At 45.6% G+C, this 18,533-nt stretch overlaps 1 protein-coding gene across 1 annotated transcript in view; it reads left to right on the top strand.

The window, feature by feature from the left end:
* LOC132209511 (disintegrin and metalloproteinase domain-containing protein 12-like) overlaps positions 1-18,533 on the top strand; it is a 193,002-nt gene that overhangs the window by 4,523 nt on the left and 169,946 nt on the right. Inside the window, exon 2 of the mRNA XM_059645051.1 lies at positions 3,454-3,563. Within this exon, the coding sequence (XP_059501034.1) occupies positions 3,454-3,563 (110 nt within the window). The remainder of the gene's footprint in view (positions 1-3,453; positions 3,564-18,533) is intronic.

Genomic DNA, 18,533 nt, shown 5'->3' with positions numbered 1-18,533 from the left:
CAGGCACTTATTTATTGAGGATACACAGGAGCTTTTCCTTGAATAAGCTCCACATTTCTAATGTGCCCATCCCCTGCAGTTTCCTTCCCTATTCTATGCTCCCTAAATCTTGCCTAATCTCATCGTAATTGCCTTTCCCCCAGCTATAACTCTTGTCCAGTGGTACACACCTATCCCTTTCCATCACTAAAGTAAACATAACAGAATTGTGATCGCTATCACCAAAGTGCTCACCTACTCCCAAATCTAACACCTGGCCGGGCTCATTACCCAGTATCAAATCTAATGTGGCTTCGCCCCTTGTTGGCCTATCTGCATACTGTGTCAGGAAGCCCTCCTGCACACTCTGGACAAAAACTGACCCATCTTTCGTACTCGAACTATAGTGTTCCCAGTCAATATCTGGAAAGTTGAAGTCCCCCATGACAACTACCCTGTTTCTCTCACTCCTATCGAGAATCATCTTTGCTATCCTTTCCTCTACATCTCTGGAACTATTCGGAGGCCTATAGAAAACTCCCAACAGGGTGACCTCTCCTTTCCTGTTTCTAACCTCAGCTCATACTACCTCAGTTGACGAGTCCCCAAACATCCTTTCTGCAACTGTAATACTGTCCTTGACCAACAATGCCACACCTCTGCCCCTTTTACCATCTTCTCTGTTCTTACTGAAACATCTAAATCCCGGAGCCTGCAACAACCATTCCTGTCCCTGCTCTATCTATGTCTCTGAAATGGCCACAACATCGAAGACCCATGTACTAACCCATGCTGCAAGTTCACCCACCTTATTCCGGACGCTCCTGGCATTGAAGTAGACACACTTCAAACCAACTTCTTGCTTGCCAGTGCCATCTTGCTTCCCTGAAACTTTATTTCGGACCACCCTACTCTCAACCTTTTCTATACTCGAACAACAATTTTGGTTCCCATCCCCCTGCTGAATTAGTTTAAACCCACCCGAATAGCCTTAGCAAATCTCCCCCCCAGGATATTGGTACCCCTCCGGTTCAGGTGAAGACAATCTTGCTTGTAGAGGTCCCACCTACCCCAGAAAGAGCCCCAATTATCCAAGAATCCAAAACCCTCCCTCCATCACCATCCCTGTAACCACGTGTTCAACTCCTCTCTCTCCCTATTCCTCGCCTCACTAGCACGTGGCACGGGCAACAAACCAGAGACAACAACTCTGTTCGTCCTAGCTCTCAGCTTCCATCCTAGCTCCCTGAATTTCTGCCTTAAATCTCCATCTCTCTTCCTGCCTATGTCGTTGGTGCCAATGTGGACCACGACTTGGGGCTGCTTCCCCTCCCCCTTAAGGATCCCAAAAACACGATCAGAGACATCACGCACCCTGGCACCTGGGAGGCAACACACCAGCCGTGAGTCTCTCTCGTCCCCACAGAACCTCCTATCTGTCCCCCTAACATTGCATTCGCCTAACTCACTGAGTCTGCATGCTAATCTCAAGAGAAATCCAAACTAGGACTCCCAAGGCTCTTTGTGCTTCAGATTCCTGAAGCCTTTCCTCATTTAGGAAATAGCCCATGTCTCTATTCTTCCTACCAATGTGCATAACGCCACACTTTTCCATATTTTATTCCATCTGCCTCTTCTTTGCCCACTCTCCTAGCCTGTCTAAGTTTTTCTACAGTGTCTCTGCTTCCTTACTGCTACCTGTCCACCTTCATTGTATCATTTACAAACATAGCAACAATGTCTTCAGTTTCTTCATCCAGATTGTTAACGTGTAAAGTGAATAGAATCAAAGGATTTTAAAGTACGGAAGGAGGCCATACAGCCCATCATTTCTGAAATGGTTCCTGAAAGTGATACCAGGCTGTCTTATTCTGCAGCTCTATGTCCATAGCCCTCTAAATTCATCCCTTTCAAATATATATCCAAATATCTTTTGACATGTCCTCTGGAATCTGCCTCCGCCACTCTCCCAGGCAGCACATTCCAAATCCTAACAACTCTCTGACCAAAGACATTTCTCCTCATCTCACTCCTAGCACTGTTGCTGATGATCTTAAAATTGTGACCCTGAACAATGGACATTCCAACTAGTGGAATCAGGGTATCTTTCCATACACTGTCAAAATTGTTCATCGTTTTTTAAAATCTGTTAATCTTCTTTGCTGTAAGGAGAAGAACCCCAATCTCTCTGGTCTTTCTTTGTGTTTAAAATTCTGCATAGCTGGTATCATACCAGTAAATGCCCACTCCCGTTCTCGCCACTCCAGGCTGCCCACTCCCATTTCACAGCTGTGGACTGCGTGCTCCTACTCTCACTGTCACTCAGGATGATTGCCATTGATACAGGGATCCTCTCCCATGATGTGGGCTCATCCTCCCCATACTTAGCTATTTGCTAGATATTCATTTAGTACCTCAGCCGTATCCTTTTGCTTCAGTGAGCAGCTTACCTGCTTGTTCCTTTTAGGCCCCACTCTAGCCCTCACTCATTTTTTGACTTTTATTATGTTTGAAGAATTTTTTTAAATTTGTTTTGGTGCAGCCTGCCATCCTTTCTCTTAGCCTTCCTTATTCCAGCCTTAGCCTCTCTCCTGTATTATTTGATATACTCTTTCTGATTCCTATTGTTGTTATTATTCCCACTAGATTCCCATCAGAAAAGCTTGATGAAGGGTCTGGGCCCGAAACATCAGCTTTTGTGCTCCTGAGATGCTGCTTGGCCTGCTGTGTTCATCCAGCTACACACTTTGTTATCTCGGATTCTCCAGCATCTGCAGTTCCCATTATCACTGATGCAGTTATCACTTATGTGTCTTGTTCTTATGATAACTGCTAATCTGACATGACAAGGACACAATTACTGCACATACTGGAATACTCCTGATAGTTTAAGAATTAATTTATCAGCTGAATGCAAGTTCAAGACAGATTGGAGATATTCCTAAATCATTCAAAACATGTTTATCTCATCTCAGATAATAAAATGTGAGGCTGGATGAACACAGCAGGCCAAGCAGCATCTCAGGAGCACAAAAGCTGATGTTTCGGGCCTAGACCCTTCAGTCTAGGCCCGAAACGTCAGCTTTTGTGCTCCTGAGATGCTGCTGGGCCTGCTGTGTTCATCCAGCCTCACATTTTATTATCTTGGATTCTCCAGCATCTGCAGTTCCCATTATCACTGATACATTTTTATCTCATCTCATGCTGGTATGAGCTCAAAACTCTCTGAGGTAGAAACATTAATGAATGTTGCTAATTTAGCGTGAAGACACTGCCACTCTGTGAAGCTGCTGTGAGGTTTTGAACTGTCAGGGCAAGATTCTAAAACCTCATGCTTGGTGATCCCAGTGCTGGGCTCTGCTGGTGCTCTGTGGTTATAATGCTGCAGACAAGTAATGCTGTGGTAAATCACATAAAACCGAAGCACTGAATGTTACTGAAGTGTAATTCATTCTCCCCCTGTGTTTCAAACAGGCTTTGTATTTCACCAAGAAAGGTTGCTTCAAGAACTGAAGGATTATAAGTTTGTATTCCCACAGCTGGTTTCAGGAAGAGGGAAACGGAGTGTCGCCATACTGCCTCAGGTAATGTCAGTGAGCCAGATCTCCAGGCTGAATCCTTCAAGTCACAGCTGCTGCTGTTCCTGAATCTCAGTCATTCATGACATTGTGTCAATAATTGGTCATGACCAGGAGAATAAGGAAAGAGGAGGATGAGTCAGGGAGATCAAACGTGATATCAGTATTGTTCACAAATAGGCAAGCGAGCCTCACAAAGTTGGCAGTGGGGAGAGGGGGGCTGCTGTTTCTGATCAGCTGCCCCGTGTCTTGGACTTTCTGATGTTAAACAGAGTTCCCCTTAGAAAGGGGGTGCCCCAAACAAAGGTCACTGTGATTTCCATGCCCTAGTGAATGCCTCAGTCTGGCTGTCCAGCCGCTGACTGACCCCAGCATCAGCAGCAGAAGAATTCTGTCCTTTCCTCTCCTCTGAGTGTCTCATACTGACCCCAGGGTGTGAAAGACCTATGGTAACTACTCCATGACAGTGTACCACTCTGCAGGTTATGTGACATGGTGAATGAGAGCAGCTATCAGGAAATTGTTTGATCCTTCTTCAGTTCAGGGTGAGAGAGAGAGAGAGAGAGATTGAGACGCTTTTTCGTTTTCATGCTAGATCTTCCTGTAGTTTTTCCAAGTCTGTAGTCTCCTGCACAGGGTCCAGTGCAGTCATTGTTACATTCCTGAGCTATCCTGAGCCTGAAATTGGTCCTGCCTAAAGAATCAATCCAAGGACAGTCTCATGGATATCCTGCCTGCATCAAAAACGCACATAGGCTGTGCCTGCTTGTCTCGCAGTCTCCCCTACTGCCTGAATAAGGCCACTTTATGGATACAACTCACATCTGTCCCAGAAGCACATTTTTAAAACTGCAGCATTTTTTTTTCACAGATTCAAAGATTCAAAGCAGTATCTCTTCCCATTTACCATACGCAGTCATAAAACAAATAACGCCTGCCTTGATATCATGCAGACTAATTAAGACTGGTATCTGTGATGCTGGGGACCACTGGAGGAGGCCAAGATGGATCATCTACTCCCCACATTGCGAGTTCTTCAGCCTTATCTTTTGCAATGATGTGCTGGGCTCTTCCATCTTTGGCAGTGGGGATATTTGTGGAGTGTTCTCCTCCAGCGAGTAGATTAATTGTCCACCACTATTCTCAGCACTAGGATCAGTGCTGAGTCCATTCTTTTTGTCATTTATTTAAATAATTTGGATGTGAACGTCAGAGGCATGGTGAGTAAATTTGCAGATGATACTAAAATTGGAGGTGTAGTGGTCAGCGAAGAAGGCTGCCTCAGAATGCAAGGGGATCTTAATCAGATGGGCCAGTGGGTTGAGGAGTGGCAGATGGAGTTCAATTTAGACAAACGTGAGGTGCTGCATTTTGGAAACGCAAATCAGGGCAGGACTTATATACTTAATGGTAAAGCCCTGGGGTGTGTTGCTGAACAAGGAGATCTTGGATTGCAGGTTCATGGTTCTTTGAAAGTGGAGTTGCAGTGAGATAGGATAATGAAGAAGGTGTTAGGTATGCTTGCCTTTATTGGTCAGTGCATTGAGTACAGGAGCTCGGAAGTCATGTTGCAGTTACACAGAATATTGGTTTAGCCACTTTTGGAGTATTGCATGCAATTCTGGTCTCCCTGCTACAGGAAGGAAGTTATGAAACTAGAAAAGGTTCAGAAAATATTTATGAGGATGTTGCCAGGGTTGGACAGTTTGAGGTGTAAGAAGAAGTCTCACATGCTTGTGAGGTTAAGAACAGGAGGATATGGCAGAAGAATGCTTAGCTAAATGATTGGTACAGGGGGCATGGATTCAGATTCCTGGATCATTGGGATCTTTTCTGGGGCAGAGATGAGCTGCTCAAGAGGAGAAAGACAAATATCCTGGTGCACAGATTTGCTAGTGCTACAAGGGAGGGTTTAATCTGGTTTGACAGGGAAGTGGAATCCTCAACAGCAGAAAGGCAAGTGCGAGGCTGGAAGGATTTACAGTGATCAGAAACAGCAAATTGAAGAGTTCAATAGGACAGGGAGCGAGGAATGCCTGTTGGACTACATTGCATTTATTTCAATATAAGAGGGCTGACAGGGATGGCCGATGAACTCAGAGCATAGCTAGATACGTGGCACTGGGATATTGTAGTCTTAACAGAAACGTGGCTAAGGGATGGACAGAACTTGCAGTTTAAGGTGCCAGGGAACAGATGCTTTAGGTGGGACAGAGGTGAAAGAAAGAGGGGAGGGGGAGTTGCATTTTTGATTAAGGGGAGTATTTAAGCAGTAGTCAGAGATGAAGTAACTGAGGGATAATCCAGTGAAGCTTTGTGTGTGGAGCTAAGAAATAAGAAGGGAAATGGTGACGTTATTCAGGGTGTGCTATAAGCCCCCAAATAGGTAACAGGAATTAGAAGAACAAATATGCATAGAGACTGGGGAAACTTGCAGGAGAAATAGGGTTGTCATAGAAGGGGATTTTAATTTTCCGAAGATAGACTGGGACTGCCATAGTACTGAGGGCTGAGTAGGGGTGGGATTTGTTAAATGTGTTCAGGAAAGTTTCCTAAAGCAGTATATGGAGGGTCCTACTCAGGAAGGGGCAAAACCCAACCGAATCTTGGGAAATAGGACAGACAGGTGACTGAGATAATGGGAATATGATAATGGTTTTCTGATGATGGGTCTAGGCCCGAAACGTCAGCTTTTGTGCTCCTATGATGCTGCCTGGCCTGCTGTGTTCATCCAGCTCCACATTTTGTTATCTAGAACAGGTTACTGAGATGACAGTGGGGATGCAGTTTGGGACCAGTGACCATTTTAAAATATTTATGGAAAGGGACAAAACTGGTCCACAGGTTCAAGCTCTGATTTGGTGCAAGTCAAATATTGATAAAATTAGACAGGAGTTTGCAGGGGTTGATTGGAGTAGTTTGATTGCAGGCAAAGGGACCTCTGGCAAGTGTGAGGGCTTTAAAAGTATGAGAGCTGGAGTTCAAGGTCTTCATGTGCCTGTGAGGGCGAAGGACAATGTTGTCAGGAATAGGGATCCCCGGATGACAAGAGATTTACCAGAAAAAAAGGAGGAGGCATGGCTCAGGTACAGACAGATGGGATCAAGGAAATCTCTGGAGGTATATAAGAGATACATGAGCTTACTGAAGAAGGAACTCAGGACAATGAAAAGGGGTCACGAGATACCTTTGGCTGAGAAGATTAGGGATAATCCAAAGAGATTATTTAGGTATGTTAAAGGAAAAAGAATAACTAGAGAGACAATAGGACCCCTCAAAGACTAAAGTGGACATGTATGTATGGAACTGCAAGAGATGGGCGAGGTCCTCAATGAATATTTCTCCTCTGTCTATACTGTGGAGAAAGACTTGAAGGCTGGGAAATTGGGAAAGTTAGTGGTGATACCTTAGGGACAGTCCGTATCACAGTAGAGGAGGTGTTGTACGTGTTAGAATGTATGAAGTTGGATAAATCTCCTGGCCCTGATCAGATATATCCAAGAACCCTGCAAGAGGCTAGAGAAGAAATTGTGGGTACCCTGGCTGATATTTTTGTATCATCGTTAACCATAGATAATGTCCCAAAACACTGGGGGGTAGCAAATGTTCTGCCCTTATATAAATAAGAACTACAAAGAAAAACCTGGGAATTATAGACCAGTAAGTCTAATGTCTGTGGTTGGTAACATACTTGAGAAGATTCTGAAGGATAAGATGAAGGTGCATTTGAAAAGAAAAACAGATGTTGCTGGAAAAGCTCAGCAAGTCTGGGAGCAAGTGTGAAGAAAAAAATCAGAATTAATGTTTCAGGTTCGGTGATCCTTCCTCAGAACTCTTTTTTTCACAAATGTGCATGGGCAGGGATTGGGCCAGGGAGGGAAGACTCAGTCAAGGTGGGGATAGATGAGCTCTGTGGGGCATGGGCAGGCTGAGTGAATGGGTCTACCCAGGCAGCCCTGTTTGTGGATTTTTGGAAGGAGGTAGAAGTGAGCTGTGCGGGGCTGGGGAACTGTCAGCTTGGAAGCAGTGGTGGGGGTTGGGGGGTGGCTCACCAGGTGAGATGAGATCAGCTACCAAAGCAGATAAAATTGCCTGATGCATCACGGTAGGGTCATGGTCCAGGGGAAGATAGGAGGAGGTATCTGAGAGCTGGCACTCAACGCCTGCAATTTATGGTCAGTACACCAGACTACAACAGCACCACCTCTACCAGTAGGCTTAATAACAAAGTCAGGATTAGCTTTAAGCACATGGCATGCAGTCCGTTGAGGCGAAGCTAGGTTGGATTTGGTGAGGGGGTGTGCAGAGAAATTGAGGTGATCAATATCATGTCAACAGTTCTCAATGAACAGATCAAGTGCAGGTCAAAGGCCAGAGGAAGGGGTCCAGGTGGAGGGAGAGAGTTGGAACTGGACGAAGAAGTCTGTGAGTTGGGGAGAGAACTGTTGTCTAAAGACGTGGGCACAGAGGCGAAGATGGCAGATTAAGAGTTCAACATCATGTCGTGCCCGAAATTTGTTAGGGCAGGGACACAGAGGGATAAAGCTGAGGCCTTTGCTGAGTACAGAACATTCAGCATTGGACAGCGGAAGGTTAGGAGGGATGGTGGATACCTGACAGGAGGTGGGGCTGGGAGAGGGGATGGAGTCAGAGGGAAGGGAAGGAGTGGAAGGTTCCAGAGGGCCATGGGTATCTTTAAGTTGTTGAATCTTGTGGGCCTTGATGCCTGAGAGGAAAAGAAAAAGTTTCTTATGAGCGCAAGAAATGAGCCGGAGGATGAAGTAGAACTTCAGAGTGGTGCAGCCCAGAGGCAGTGTATTGTGATGCTGTTGGAGAGAAAGGTGGACGGTGTGTCTGTGGCACCGCATGGCACTGAGTGTGGATCTTAGGATGCGGCAAGAGCAGCTGCCTATGGAACATTGAACTTCATTCAGATATCTGTGATCCTGGGATTGGAATCCATGTGGGATAAGACGGAGCCGGAAGCTGGCTGTGGAAATGAGTTTTAGCAAATACTTAGTCAAACACCAGGAGTGACAGTGAAATTAATGTAAGTGGACGAGAAGAAGGATTAAAACAGAAATCCTGTCAGAGAGAGGAGCAGAACTTCCTTAAGGTGGGCACGTCTAGAAGAAATGTGGTAGTGAGTTAAATAATAAATAAAAACTGAAAGAACTGCAGACGCTGTAAATCAGGAACAAAAACAGAAGTAGCTAGAAAAGCTCAGCAGGCCTGGCAGAATCTATGAAGGAAAGAATGGAGTTAACATTTTGGGTCTGCCGGTCCTTCCTCAGAACTTGTATTTGCATTTGGAAAGACAGGGTTTGATTAGGAATAGTCAGAATGGCTTTGAGCATGGGAAGTCAGGCCTCACAAATTTATTAGTGTCCTTTGATGAAGTGACCAGGAAGGTTGATTAGGGCAGGGCAGTGGATGTAGTCTATATGAATGTCAGTAAGGCTTTTGATAAGTTCAACATGGTAGGGTTAGATTAGATCGCATGGAATTCAGTGAGAGCCGACAAATTGGAATCATAACTGGCTTGATGGTAGGAAGCAGAGAGTAATAATGGATGGATACTTGTTGGACTGGAGGCCTGTGACCAGAGATGTGCCTCAGGGGTCAGTGCTCAGCCAGTTGCTGTTTGTTATCTATATCAATGATTCGGGTCAGAATGTACAAGACATAACTGGTGAATTTGCGGATGGCACTAAAATAGGCAGTATTGTGGACAGCGATAAGGGGTTTCAGAAATTATAGCAGCATTTTGATCAGCTGGGAAAGTGGGCTGAGAAATGGCAAATGGCGTTTAACATAGGTAAGTGTGAGGTGTTGCATTTTAAAAAGTCAAACCAAGGTAGGATTTCATGGCGAATAGTTGGGCCTTAAGGTGTGTAGTGGAACACTAGGACCTTGGAGTTCAGATGCATGATTCTCTGAAAGTGGAGTCATAGGTAAACAGGGAAGTGCAGAAGACTTTTGGCACACTGGTCTTCATCAGTCAGGGCACTTAGTACAGAAGTTGGGAAGTTATGATGCAGTTGTACAGGATATTGGTGAGGCCGCGCTTGGAGTATTGTGAGATAACAAAGTGTGGAGCTGGATGAACACAGCAGGCCAAGCAGCATCTCAGGAGCACAAAAGCTGACGTTTCGGGCCTAGATCATTCTGTTTTGGTCACCTGACTATAGGAAGGATGTTATTAAACCGGAAAAGCACAGAATAAATTTTCAAGAATGTTGCTAGGACTCATGAGACTAAGTTATAGAGAGAGTTTGGACAAACTAGGACATTTTTCTTTCGAGAGTAGGAGACAGATCTAATGGAGATAATAAGGTGTACAGCTGGATGAACACAGCAGGCCAGGCAGCACCAGAGGAGCAGGAAAGTTTACTTTTTGGGTCTGGACCCTTCTTCAGAAATAGGGGAGGGGAAGGCGACTCTGAAATAAATAGAGAGAGAGGGAGGCAATGATGAAAGGTGGATAAAGGAGCAGATAGGTGGAGAGAAGATGGACAGGTCAAGGAGGTGGGGATGGAGCCAGTAAAGGTGAGTGTAGGTAGGGAATTGGGATGGGGGTGAGTCAGTTGGGAGGGAGGGGGCAGGTGAGTGGGCGGGAAGAAGGACAGGTAAAGGAGACAGGGATGAGACTAGTTAGTAGGAAGTGGGGGTGGGGGTTGGTCAGTGAGGTAGGAGGAGCGGATAGTGGGAGAAAAGATGGACAGTGCAAGGAGGCGGGGTGGAGCTGGGCTGGTCTTGGTCTTGGGATGAGGTCGGTAGTGTGAGATTTTGAAGATTGTGAAGTCCACTTTGAGACCACTGGGCCTCAGGGTTCCCAGGCAAAATATGAGATGCTGTTCTTGTAGCCTTTGGGTGGCATCATTTGGCACTGGAGGAGGCCCAGGATGGACATGTCACCCAAGCAGTGGGAGTAGGAGGAGGAGTTGAAGTGGTTCACGACTGGGAGGTGATGTCGTTTGTCATGAACCGAGCGTAGGTGCTCCACAAAGTGTTCCCCAAGCTTCTGCTTGGTTTCCCCGATGTCGAGGAGGTCGCATCAGGACTAGCGGATACAACAGAGAAGTGAACTCCCAGTGGAAGAGTCTAATGACATTAAATATTCTATATACAGTCCCAGTTACAGCTGACTTTGAACATGGAAACGTTCAATCCTGTCAAAACTGCAACAACTGATGGCGATGCAGAAATCAAATGACTGTCACAACTAGAACTGAAACATTTTTGGGTAGAAGAGACCAGCTCATGGCAGAGGAGGGCATATTGTTAAGGGGAGCAAGAGTGATTTTCTTGAGTATAGATCACTGCCTGATAATGGCTAAACTTTACCAGGGTTACCCAAAGGTCTCCAAAATGAAGATGTTGGTGAGTAGTTATGTCGAGTGGCCAAGCCTGGATGCAAACATACAGCATTGCTGGGACAGTGCCTAGAATGCCAACAAGAGCAAATATTACCGCCAACAGCTCCTCCACATCGGTCGAAATGGCCGGGCAAACCTTGGATTCAGTTACGTGTCGACTATGCAGTTCCTTTCATGGCCCAATTTTCTTCATCATTCTAGATGCCTGCTCGAAGTAGTTGACCATGCATAGAGTTACTTCATCAAACATGGAGAAGGTAAAAGAAAACCTTTAAGCATCTTTTGCAACGCATTGACTCCCGGAGATGTTGGTCCCAGACAGGGTCTCCATTTGCCAGTAGAGAAGGCAATGGCCTCGTGGTATTATTGCTGGATATTAATCCAGAAACCCAGATAATGCCCTGGCGACCTGGGTTCAAATCCCAGCATGGCAGATGGTAGAATTTGAATTCAATAATTACCTGGAATTAAGAGTCTAATGATGGCCATGAGTCCATTATCAATTATTGTAAAAACCCATCTGGCCTACATGTGACTCCAGAAGCACAGCAATTAGAAGTGGGCAATAAATGCTGGTCTAGCCAACAATGCCCTCATCCTCTGAATGAATTCATAAAAAGTGAATATTCTCTAAAGTCGAATGTGATTTGACATAAAAGGACAGTCAATACCATCCATCGTCCAATGATCTGGCAGAAAAAGCAGTCCAAACTTTGGAGGCAGGTTTAAAGAAACAGCCTACAGCTTCACTCAATACTAAACTGTCCCACTTTCTATTTGAATGTAGGAACAGCTGTCATTCAACAACAGGTGTAGCTCCAACAGAGTTGCTAATGTGGAGAAGACTGTGCACCAGGTTAAGTCTGGTCTTCTCAGACAGGGTAGGATGGTGAAACAGCATCAGGAACACCAAGGCTGGAAACAAGACGCTGCCAAGTGAGAGAGACAGTTTGATTCAGGGACAAAGCTTAGTGTAGGAACTACTAAAATGGCTCTGCAAGTAATAGGTGTGGTTGACATGAGTCCAGTGACGTATAGATTTTGGGTAAGAGCAACAGTCCTGAACAAGCATGTGCACCATATGAAAGCTGTGAATTCGCAGACAGAGTGAGAACAGTCAATAAAGCTGCCAGAACCCATTGATTCACCCTCTCCATCAAGCGTTGGTGACCCCTGTAAATCAGAGATGAAAATGATGGATGTAGCCACCTCGGTGCCTCTGCTGTCGGAAGCAGAGAGTGAAATTCTACCGGGATGCTCCCAGGTGCAGGAGGCAGCTCCCGTGCATTACACACTGCTGTCTCGGATACCAAGTTGGAGGAACCTGACCCGATGCTAAAACATCACAGGAGGTTCTCCAAGAAAAAGGATCGTCCTTTGTCCTTGGACTCAGAAAAGGATGAATGTAGTAATTGTAATAAGTTCAACCAGGTGGACCAAACAGAATATGAATTCTCTGATTGGGGCTGCTAACCTGGTGCAATCAGGGAGCCCTGGCTAACAGATAAAACAGGATAACAAAGTGTGGAGCTGGATGAACACAGCAGACCAAGCAGCATCTCAGGAGCACAAAAGCTGACGTTTTGGGCCTAGACCCTTCATCAGAGAGGTGATGAAGGGTCTAGGCCTGAAACATCAGCTTTTGTGCTCCTGAGATGCTGCTGGGCCTGCTGTGTTCATCCAGCCTCACACTTTATTATCTTGGATTCTCCAGCATCTGCAGTTCCCATTATCACAGATAAAACAGGAGGCAGTACGAGAGTCAAGGGCTGTAAATGTGTAAACAAAGAGTGGCGTGGTGATGGGTTGCTGTCCTCTGAGAAGTTATTTTGGAAACAATGGTCAGATTCTCTGCTGTTCCTGTCTCTTAGCAACCTCTAATACCCTTCCCAGTCTGGTCATTTGTACATTTTCAAAGATGACAAACTGCTTTGCATTTCCTCTCTCACCATGTTTAACCCACCCACTGCTCTTTAGCAGGCATGTGGGAGTGTATTAGAGCCCCTCACCATCCTTCCCCCTCCACCCCCTGCCCCTGTCTCGACATGGATCTATTCCAAGTCCAGGGTGGTGAGATAGGACAAAATGAATGGCCAGCTCACCATCATACGGCCATTCCTAGCCTCTGCGTGGTAATGGGTTTTTGTTATTCAGCCAGTCTGTCTCACCTTTAATACTGAAGCTCTGACCAGGCTGATCACTGACCAGTTTAAGGCTATCATCTGCCTCCACCACAATCAGGCATGTGACTGGTGAGCTCAGATTGAAGCAGGCTGGAGAGATACATTGAATCCTCCGGGAGAAGGGTGCCAAAGGAAGGGAGAGTTACCTCAGTTGGAGGATCCAGTACCCAATGCCTAATGTACCCCAATCTGCATCCTCCATGCCCCAATAACGTGGGCATGTATACCCCACCCCACCACATTGGCTGCAGTCTTCAAACCTATCCACCCCAAAAGAAAACCGACGCTTACCTTTCAGTCCAGTACCCACGAACTTTCACTTAATCCAGCTTCAGAATTCTGCTTTAGAGTCTCTTCACTTTTCTCACTGCTAATCAAAAATGTTGGATAAAATTATCAGAAACAAGATGGAGAGGAGAATTCAGCAAGTGGGTTTTAGTTTCCTTTTCTATTTCTTTTCTTTTTTGAAACAGGTTGTGGTCTGATTTCCCCAAAAAAAATCTCCACTCGGGGAGTCCAATTTGTAAATAATGAACAATAAACTCTGTTTCGAGATAAAACAGCAGTTCAAGCGTTCGCCCAAGGGGGATAATTCACAACACATGCATGCATATAAGTATATAGGGAACAACCAAGGGGAAGGATGTGACCATTCAGAATAATATCAGAAAAAACAGTTTGTTGAAAACTTTCATCTGAAAGTCATCAGGACATTTCATTGGAATTCTCAGGGAAATGCGTGACACGTGGAGGTTGTTGAGGGAGCACTGACTACAGGTACTGGATAAGTTTGTCCTACTGAGGCAAGGAAGGGATAGTAAGGCAATAGACAATAGGTGCCGAAGTAGGCCATCCAGCCCTTCGAGCCAGCACCACCATTCATTATGACCATGGCTGATCATCCACAATCAGTATCCTGTTCCTGCCTTATCCCCATAACCCTTGATTCCACTATCTTTAAGAGCTCTATCCATCTCTTTCTTGAAAGTATCCAGAGAGTTGGCCTCCACTGCCTTCTGGGGCAGAGTATTCCATATACCCACCGCTCTCTGGGTGAAGAAGTTTTTCCTCAACTCTGTTCTAAATGGCCTACCCCTTATTTTTAAACTGTGTCCTCTGGTTCTGGACTCACCCATCAACGGAAACATGCTTCCTGCCTCCAGAGTGTCCAATCCCTTAATAATTTGATACGCCTCAATCAGATTCCCTCTCATCCTTCTAAACTCAAGTGTATACAAGCCCAGTCGCTCCAATCTTTCAACATGTGATAGTCCTGCCATTCCAGGAATTGACCTTGTGAACCTACGCTGCACTCCCTCAATAGCCAGAATGTCCTTCCTCAAATCTGGAGACCAAAACTGCACACAATACTCCAGGTGCGGTCTCACCAGGGCCCTGTACAGCTGCAGAAGCACCTCTTTGCTCCTATACTCAATTCCTCTTGTTATGAAGGCCAGCATGCCATTAGCTTTCTTCACTGCCTGCTGTACCTGCATGCTTGCTTTCATTGACTGATGTACAAGAACACCTAGATCTCGTTGTACTTCCCCTTTACCTAACTTGACTCCATTGAGATAGTGATCTGCCTTCCCGTTCTTGCCACCAAAGTGGATAACCACACATTTATCCACATTAAACTGCATCTGCCATGCATCCGTCCCCTCACCAAGCCTGTCCAAGTCACCCTGTATTCTCATAACATCCTCCTCACGTTTCACACTGCCACCCAACTTTGTGTCATCAGCAAATTTGCCAATAATACTTTTAATGCCTTCATCTGTATCATTAATATATATCATAAACAGCTGCGGTCCCAGCGCCGAACCTTGTGGTACCCCACTGGTCACTGCCTGCCATTCCGAAAGGGACCCGTTTATCACTGCTCTTTGCTTCCTGTCAGCCAGCCAATTTTCAATCCAACATAGAACATAGCACATAGAACAGTACAGCACAGAACAGGCCCTTCAGCCCACAATGTTGTGCCGACCATTGATCCTCATGTATGCACCCTCAAATTTCTGTGACCATATGCATGTCCAGCAGTCTCTTAAATGACCCCAATGACCTTGCTTCCACAACTGCTGCTGGCAACGCATTCCATGCTCTCACAACTCTCTGTGTAAAGAACCCGCCTCTGACATCCCCTCTAATCTTTCCTCCAACCAGCGTAAAACTATGACCCCTCGTGCTAGCCATTTCTGCCCTGGGAAATAGTCTCTGGCTATCAACTCTATCTATGCCTCTCATTATCTTGTATACCTCAATTAGGTCCCCTCTCCTCCTCCTTTTCTCCAATGAAAAGAGTCCGAGCTCAGTCAACCTCTCTTCATAAGATAAGCCCTCCAGTCCAGGCAGCATCCTGGTAAACCTCCTCTGAACCCTCTCCAAAGCATCCACATCTTTCCTATAATACGGCAACCAGAACTGGACGCAGTATTCCAAGTGCGGTCTAACCAAAGTTTTATAGAGCTGCAACAAGATCTCACGACTCTTAAACTCAATCCCCCTGTTCATGAAAGCCAAAACACCATATGCTTTCTTAACAACCCTGTCCACTTGGGTGGCCATTTTAAGGGATTTATGTATCTGCACACCAAGATCCCTCTGTTCCTCCACACTGCCAAGAATCCTATCCTTAATCCTGTACTCAGCTTTCAAATTCGACCTTCCAAAATGCATCAGCTCGCATTTATCCAGGTTGAACTCCATCTGCCACCTCTCAGCCCATCTCTGCATCCTGTCACTGTCCCGCTGCAGCCTACAATAGCCCTCTATACTGTCAACGACACCTCCGACCTTTGTATCGTCTGAAAACTTGCTGACCCATCCTTCAATTCCCTCGTCCAAGTCATTAATAAAAATTACAAACAGTAGAGGCCCAAGGACAGAGCCCTGTGGAACCCCACTCACCACTGACTTCCAGGCAGAATATTTTCCTTCTACTACCACTCGCTGTCTTCTGTTGGCCAGCCAATTCTGTATCCAAGCAGCTAAGTTCCCCTGTATCCCATTCCTCCTGACCTTCTGAATGAGCCTACCATGGGGAACCTTATCAAATGCCTTACTGAAGTCCATATACACCACATCCACAGCTCGACCCTCATCAACTTTTCTAGTCGCGTCCTCAAAAAACTCGATAAGGTTTGTGAGGCATGACCTGCCCCTCACAAAACCATTTTGACTGCATTTAATTAAGCCATGCTCTTCCAGATGGTCATAAATCCTATCCCTCAGAATCCTTTCTAACACCTTGCAGACGACAGACGTGAGACTTACTGGTCTGTAATTGCCGGGGATTTCCCTATTTCCTTTCTTGAAGAGAGGAATTACATTTGCCTCTCTCCAGTCCTCAAGTATGACTCCAGTGGAGAGCAAGGATGCAAAGATCTTCGCAAGTGGCGAAGCAATTGCATTTCTCGTTTCCCAAAGCAGCTGAGGACAAATTTGGTCCGGGCCTGGCAACTTGTCAATCTTAATGTTTGCAAAATTTTCAGCACATCAGCTTCCTCTATTTCTATCCATTCCAGCATGCACACCTGCTCTTCAAAGGTTCAGTAGAGGCCCAAGGACAGAGCCCTGTGGAACCCCACTCACCACTGACTCTTCAACTCAGTATTTTGCCCCCAATACCATGTGCCGTAATTTTGCTCACTAATCTCCTGTGTGGGACTTTATCAAAGGCTTTCTGAAAGTCCAGGTACACTACATCCACTGGCTCTCCCTTATCCATCTTCATAGATATCTCCTCAAAAAATTCCAGAAGATTAGTCAAGCACGATTTCCCCTTCGTAAATCCATGCTGACTCTGACCTATTCTGTTACTGCTATCCAAATGAGTCGTAATGTCATCTTTTATAATTGACTCCAGCATCTTTCCCACCACTGACATCAGACTAACAGGTCTATAATTTCCTGTTTTCTCTCTCCCTCCTTTCTTGAAAAGTGGGACAACATTAGCCACCCTCCAATCCGCAGGAACTGATCCTGAATCTATAGAACCTTGGAAAATAATTACCAATGCACCACAATTTCTCGAGCCACCTCCTTAAGTATCCTGGGATGCAGACCATCAGGTCCCGGGGACTTATCGGCCTTCAGACCTAACAGTCTATCCAACATCAATTCCTGCCTAATATAAATTCCCTTCAGTTCATCCATTACCCTCGGTTCTTCAGCTACTATTGCATCTGGGAGATTGCTTGTGTCTTCCCTAGTGAAGACAGATCCAAGGTGAAGGAACCTTAGATGACTAGACATGTGGAACATCTAGTCAAGAGGAAGAAGGAAGCTTACTTAAGGTTGAGGAAGCAAGGATCAGACTGGGCTCTCGAGGTTTACAAAGTAGCCAGGAATAAACTGAAGAATGGACTTAGGAGAGCTAGATGGGAGCATGAAAAAGCCTTGGTGGCTCGGATTAAGGAAAAACCCGAGGCATTCTATACTTATGTGAGGAAAAATGGGATGGCCAGGTTGAGGATAGGGCCAATCAGGGACAGTGGAGGGAATTTGTGCCTGGAGTCGGAGGAGATGGGGAGGTCCTTTTTTTCAGTATTCACCAGTGAGAGTGACCTTGTAGTTTGTGAGGACAGCATGAAAGAGGCTGATATGCTCAAACAGGCTGATGTTAGCAAGTAGGATGTGCTAAAAATTTGGAAAAACATGAGGATAGATAAATCCCTTGGGGCAGACAGGATATACCCAAGGATTTTACAGGAAACAAGGGAAGAGATTGCTGCCCCTTTGGCGATGATCTTTGCATCTTCACTGTCCACTAGAGTAGTACCAAATGATTCGTGGGTGGCAAATATTATTCCCACATTCAAGAAAGGGAACAGTGATAATCCTGGGAATCACAGACCAATAGTCTTGCTTCTGTGATAATGGGAACTGCAGATGCTGGAGAATTCCAAGATAATAAAATGTGAGGCTGGATGAACACAGCAGGCCAAGCAGCATCTCAGGAGCACAAAAGCTTACGTTTCGGGCCTAGACCCTTCATCAGGGGGTCTTGCTTCTGTCGTGGGCAAATTATTGGAGAGGATTCTGAGGATTGGAAAATAATTGTTTGAATACAATTAGTCAGCATGGCTTTGTGAGGAGCAGCTCAGTGTCCAGTGGTGTTCTGCAGGGATTTGCTCTGTGACCTCTGCTCTTCGTGATCTTTATAAATGACTTGGATGAGGAAGTAGAAGGGTGGGTTAGTAGGTATGCTGTTGATAGAGTTGTGGACAATGTGGAAGGCTGTTGTAGGTTGCAAAGGGACATTAACAAGATGTTTGGGTTAGACGTAGGGAAATGCAGGGGTAAAGGAATGAATCAGGGTGAGATGCTCTTTGGAGGGGCAGTGTGGACTTGTTGGGCTGAATGGCCTGTTTCCACACTGTAGGGATTCTATGAAAATAGGATAGGCATAA

The sequence above is a fragment of the Stegostoma tigrinum genome, chromosome 1 (genome assembly GCF_030684315.1).
Source record: "Stegostoma tigrinum isolate sSteTig4 chromosome 1, sSteTig4.hap1, whole genome shotgun sequence".
In the NCBI taxonomy this organism is placed as follows: domain Eukaryota; kingdom Metazoa; phylum Chordata; class Chondrichthyes; order Orectolobiformes; family Stegostomatidae; genus Stegostoma; species Stegostoma tigrinum.
This window is presented reverse-complemented; position numbering and strand designations above follow the sequence as displayed.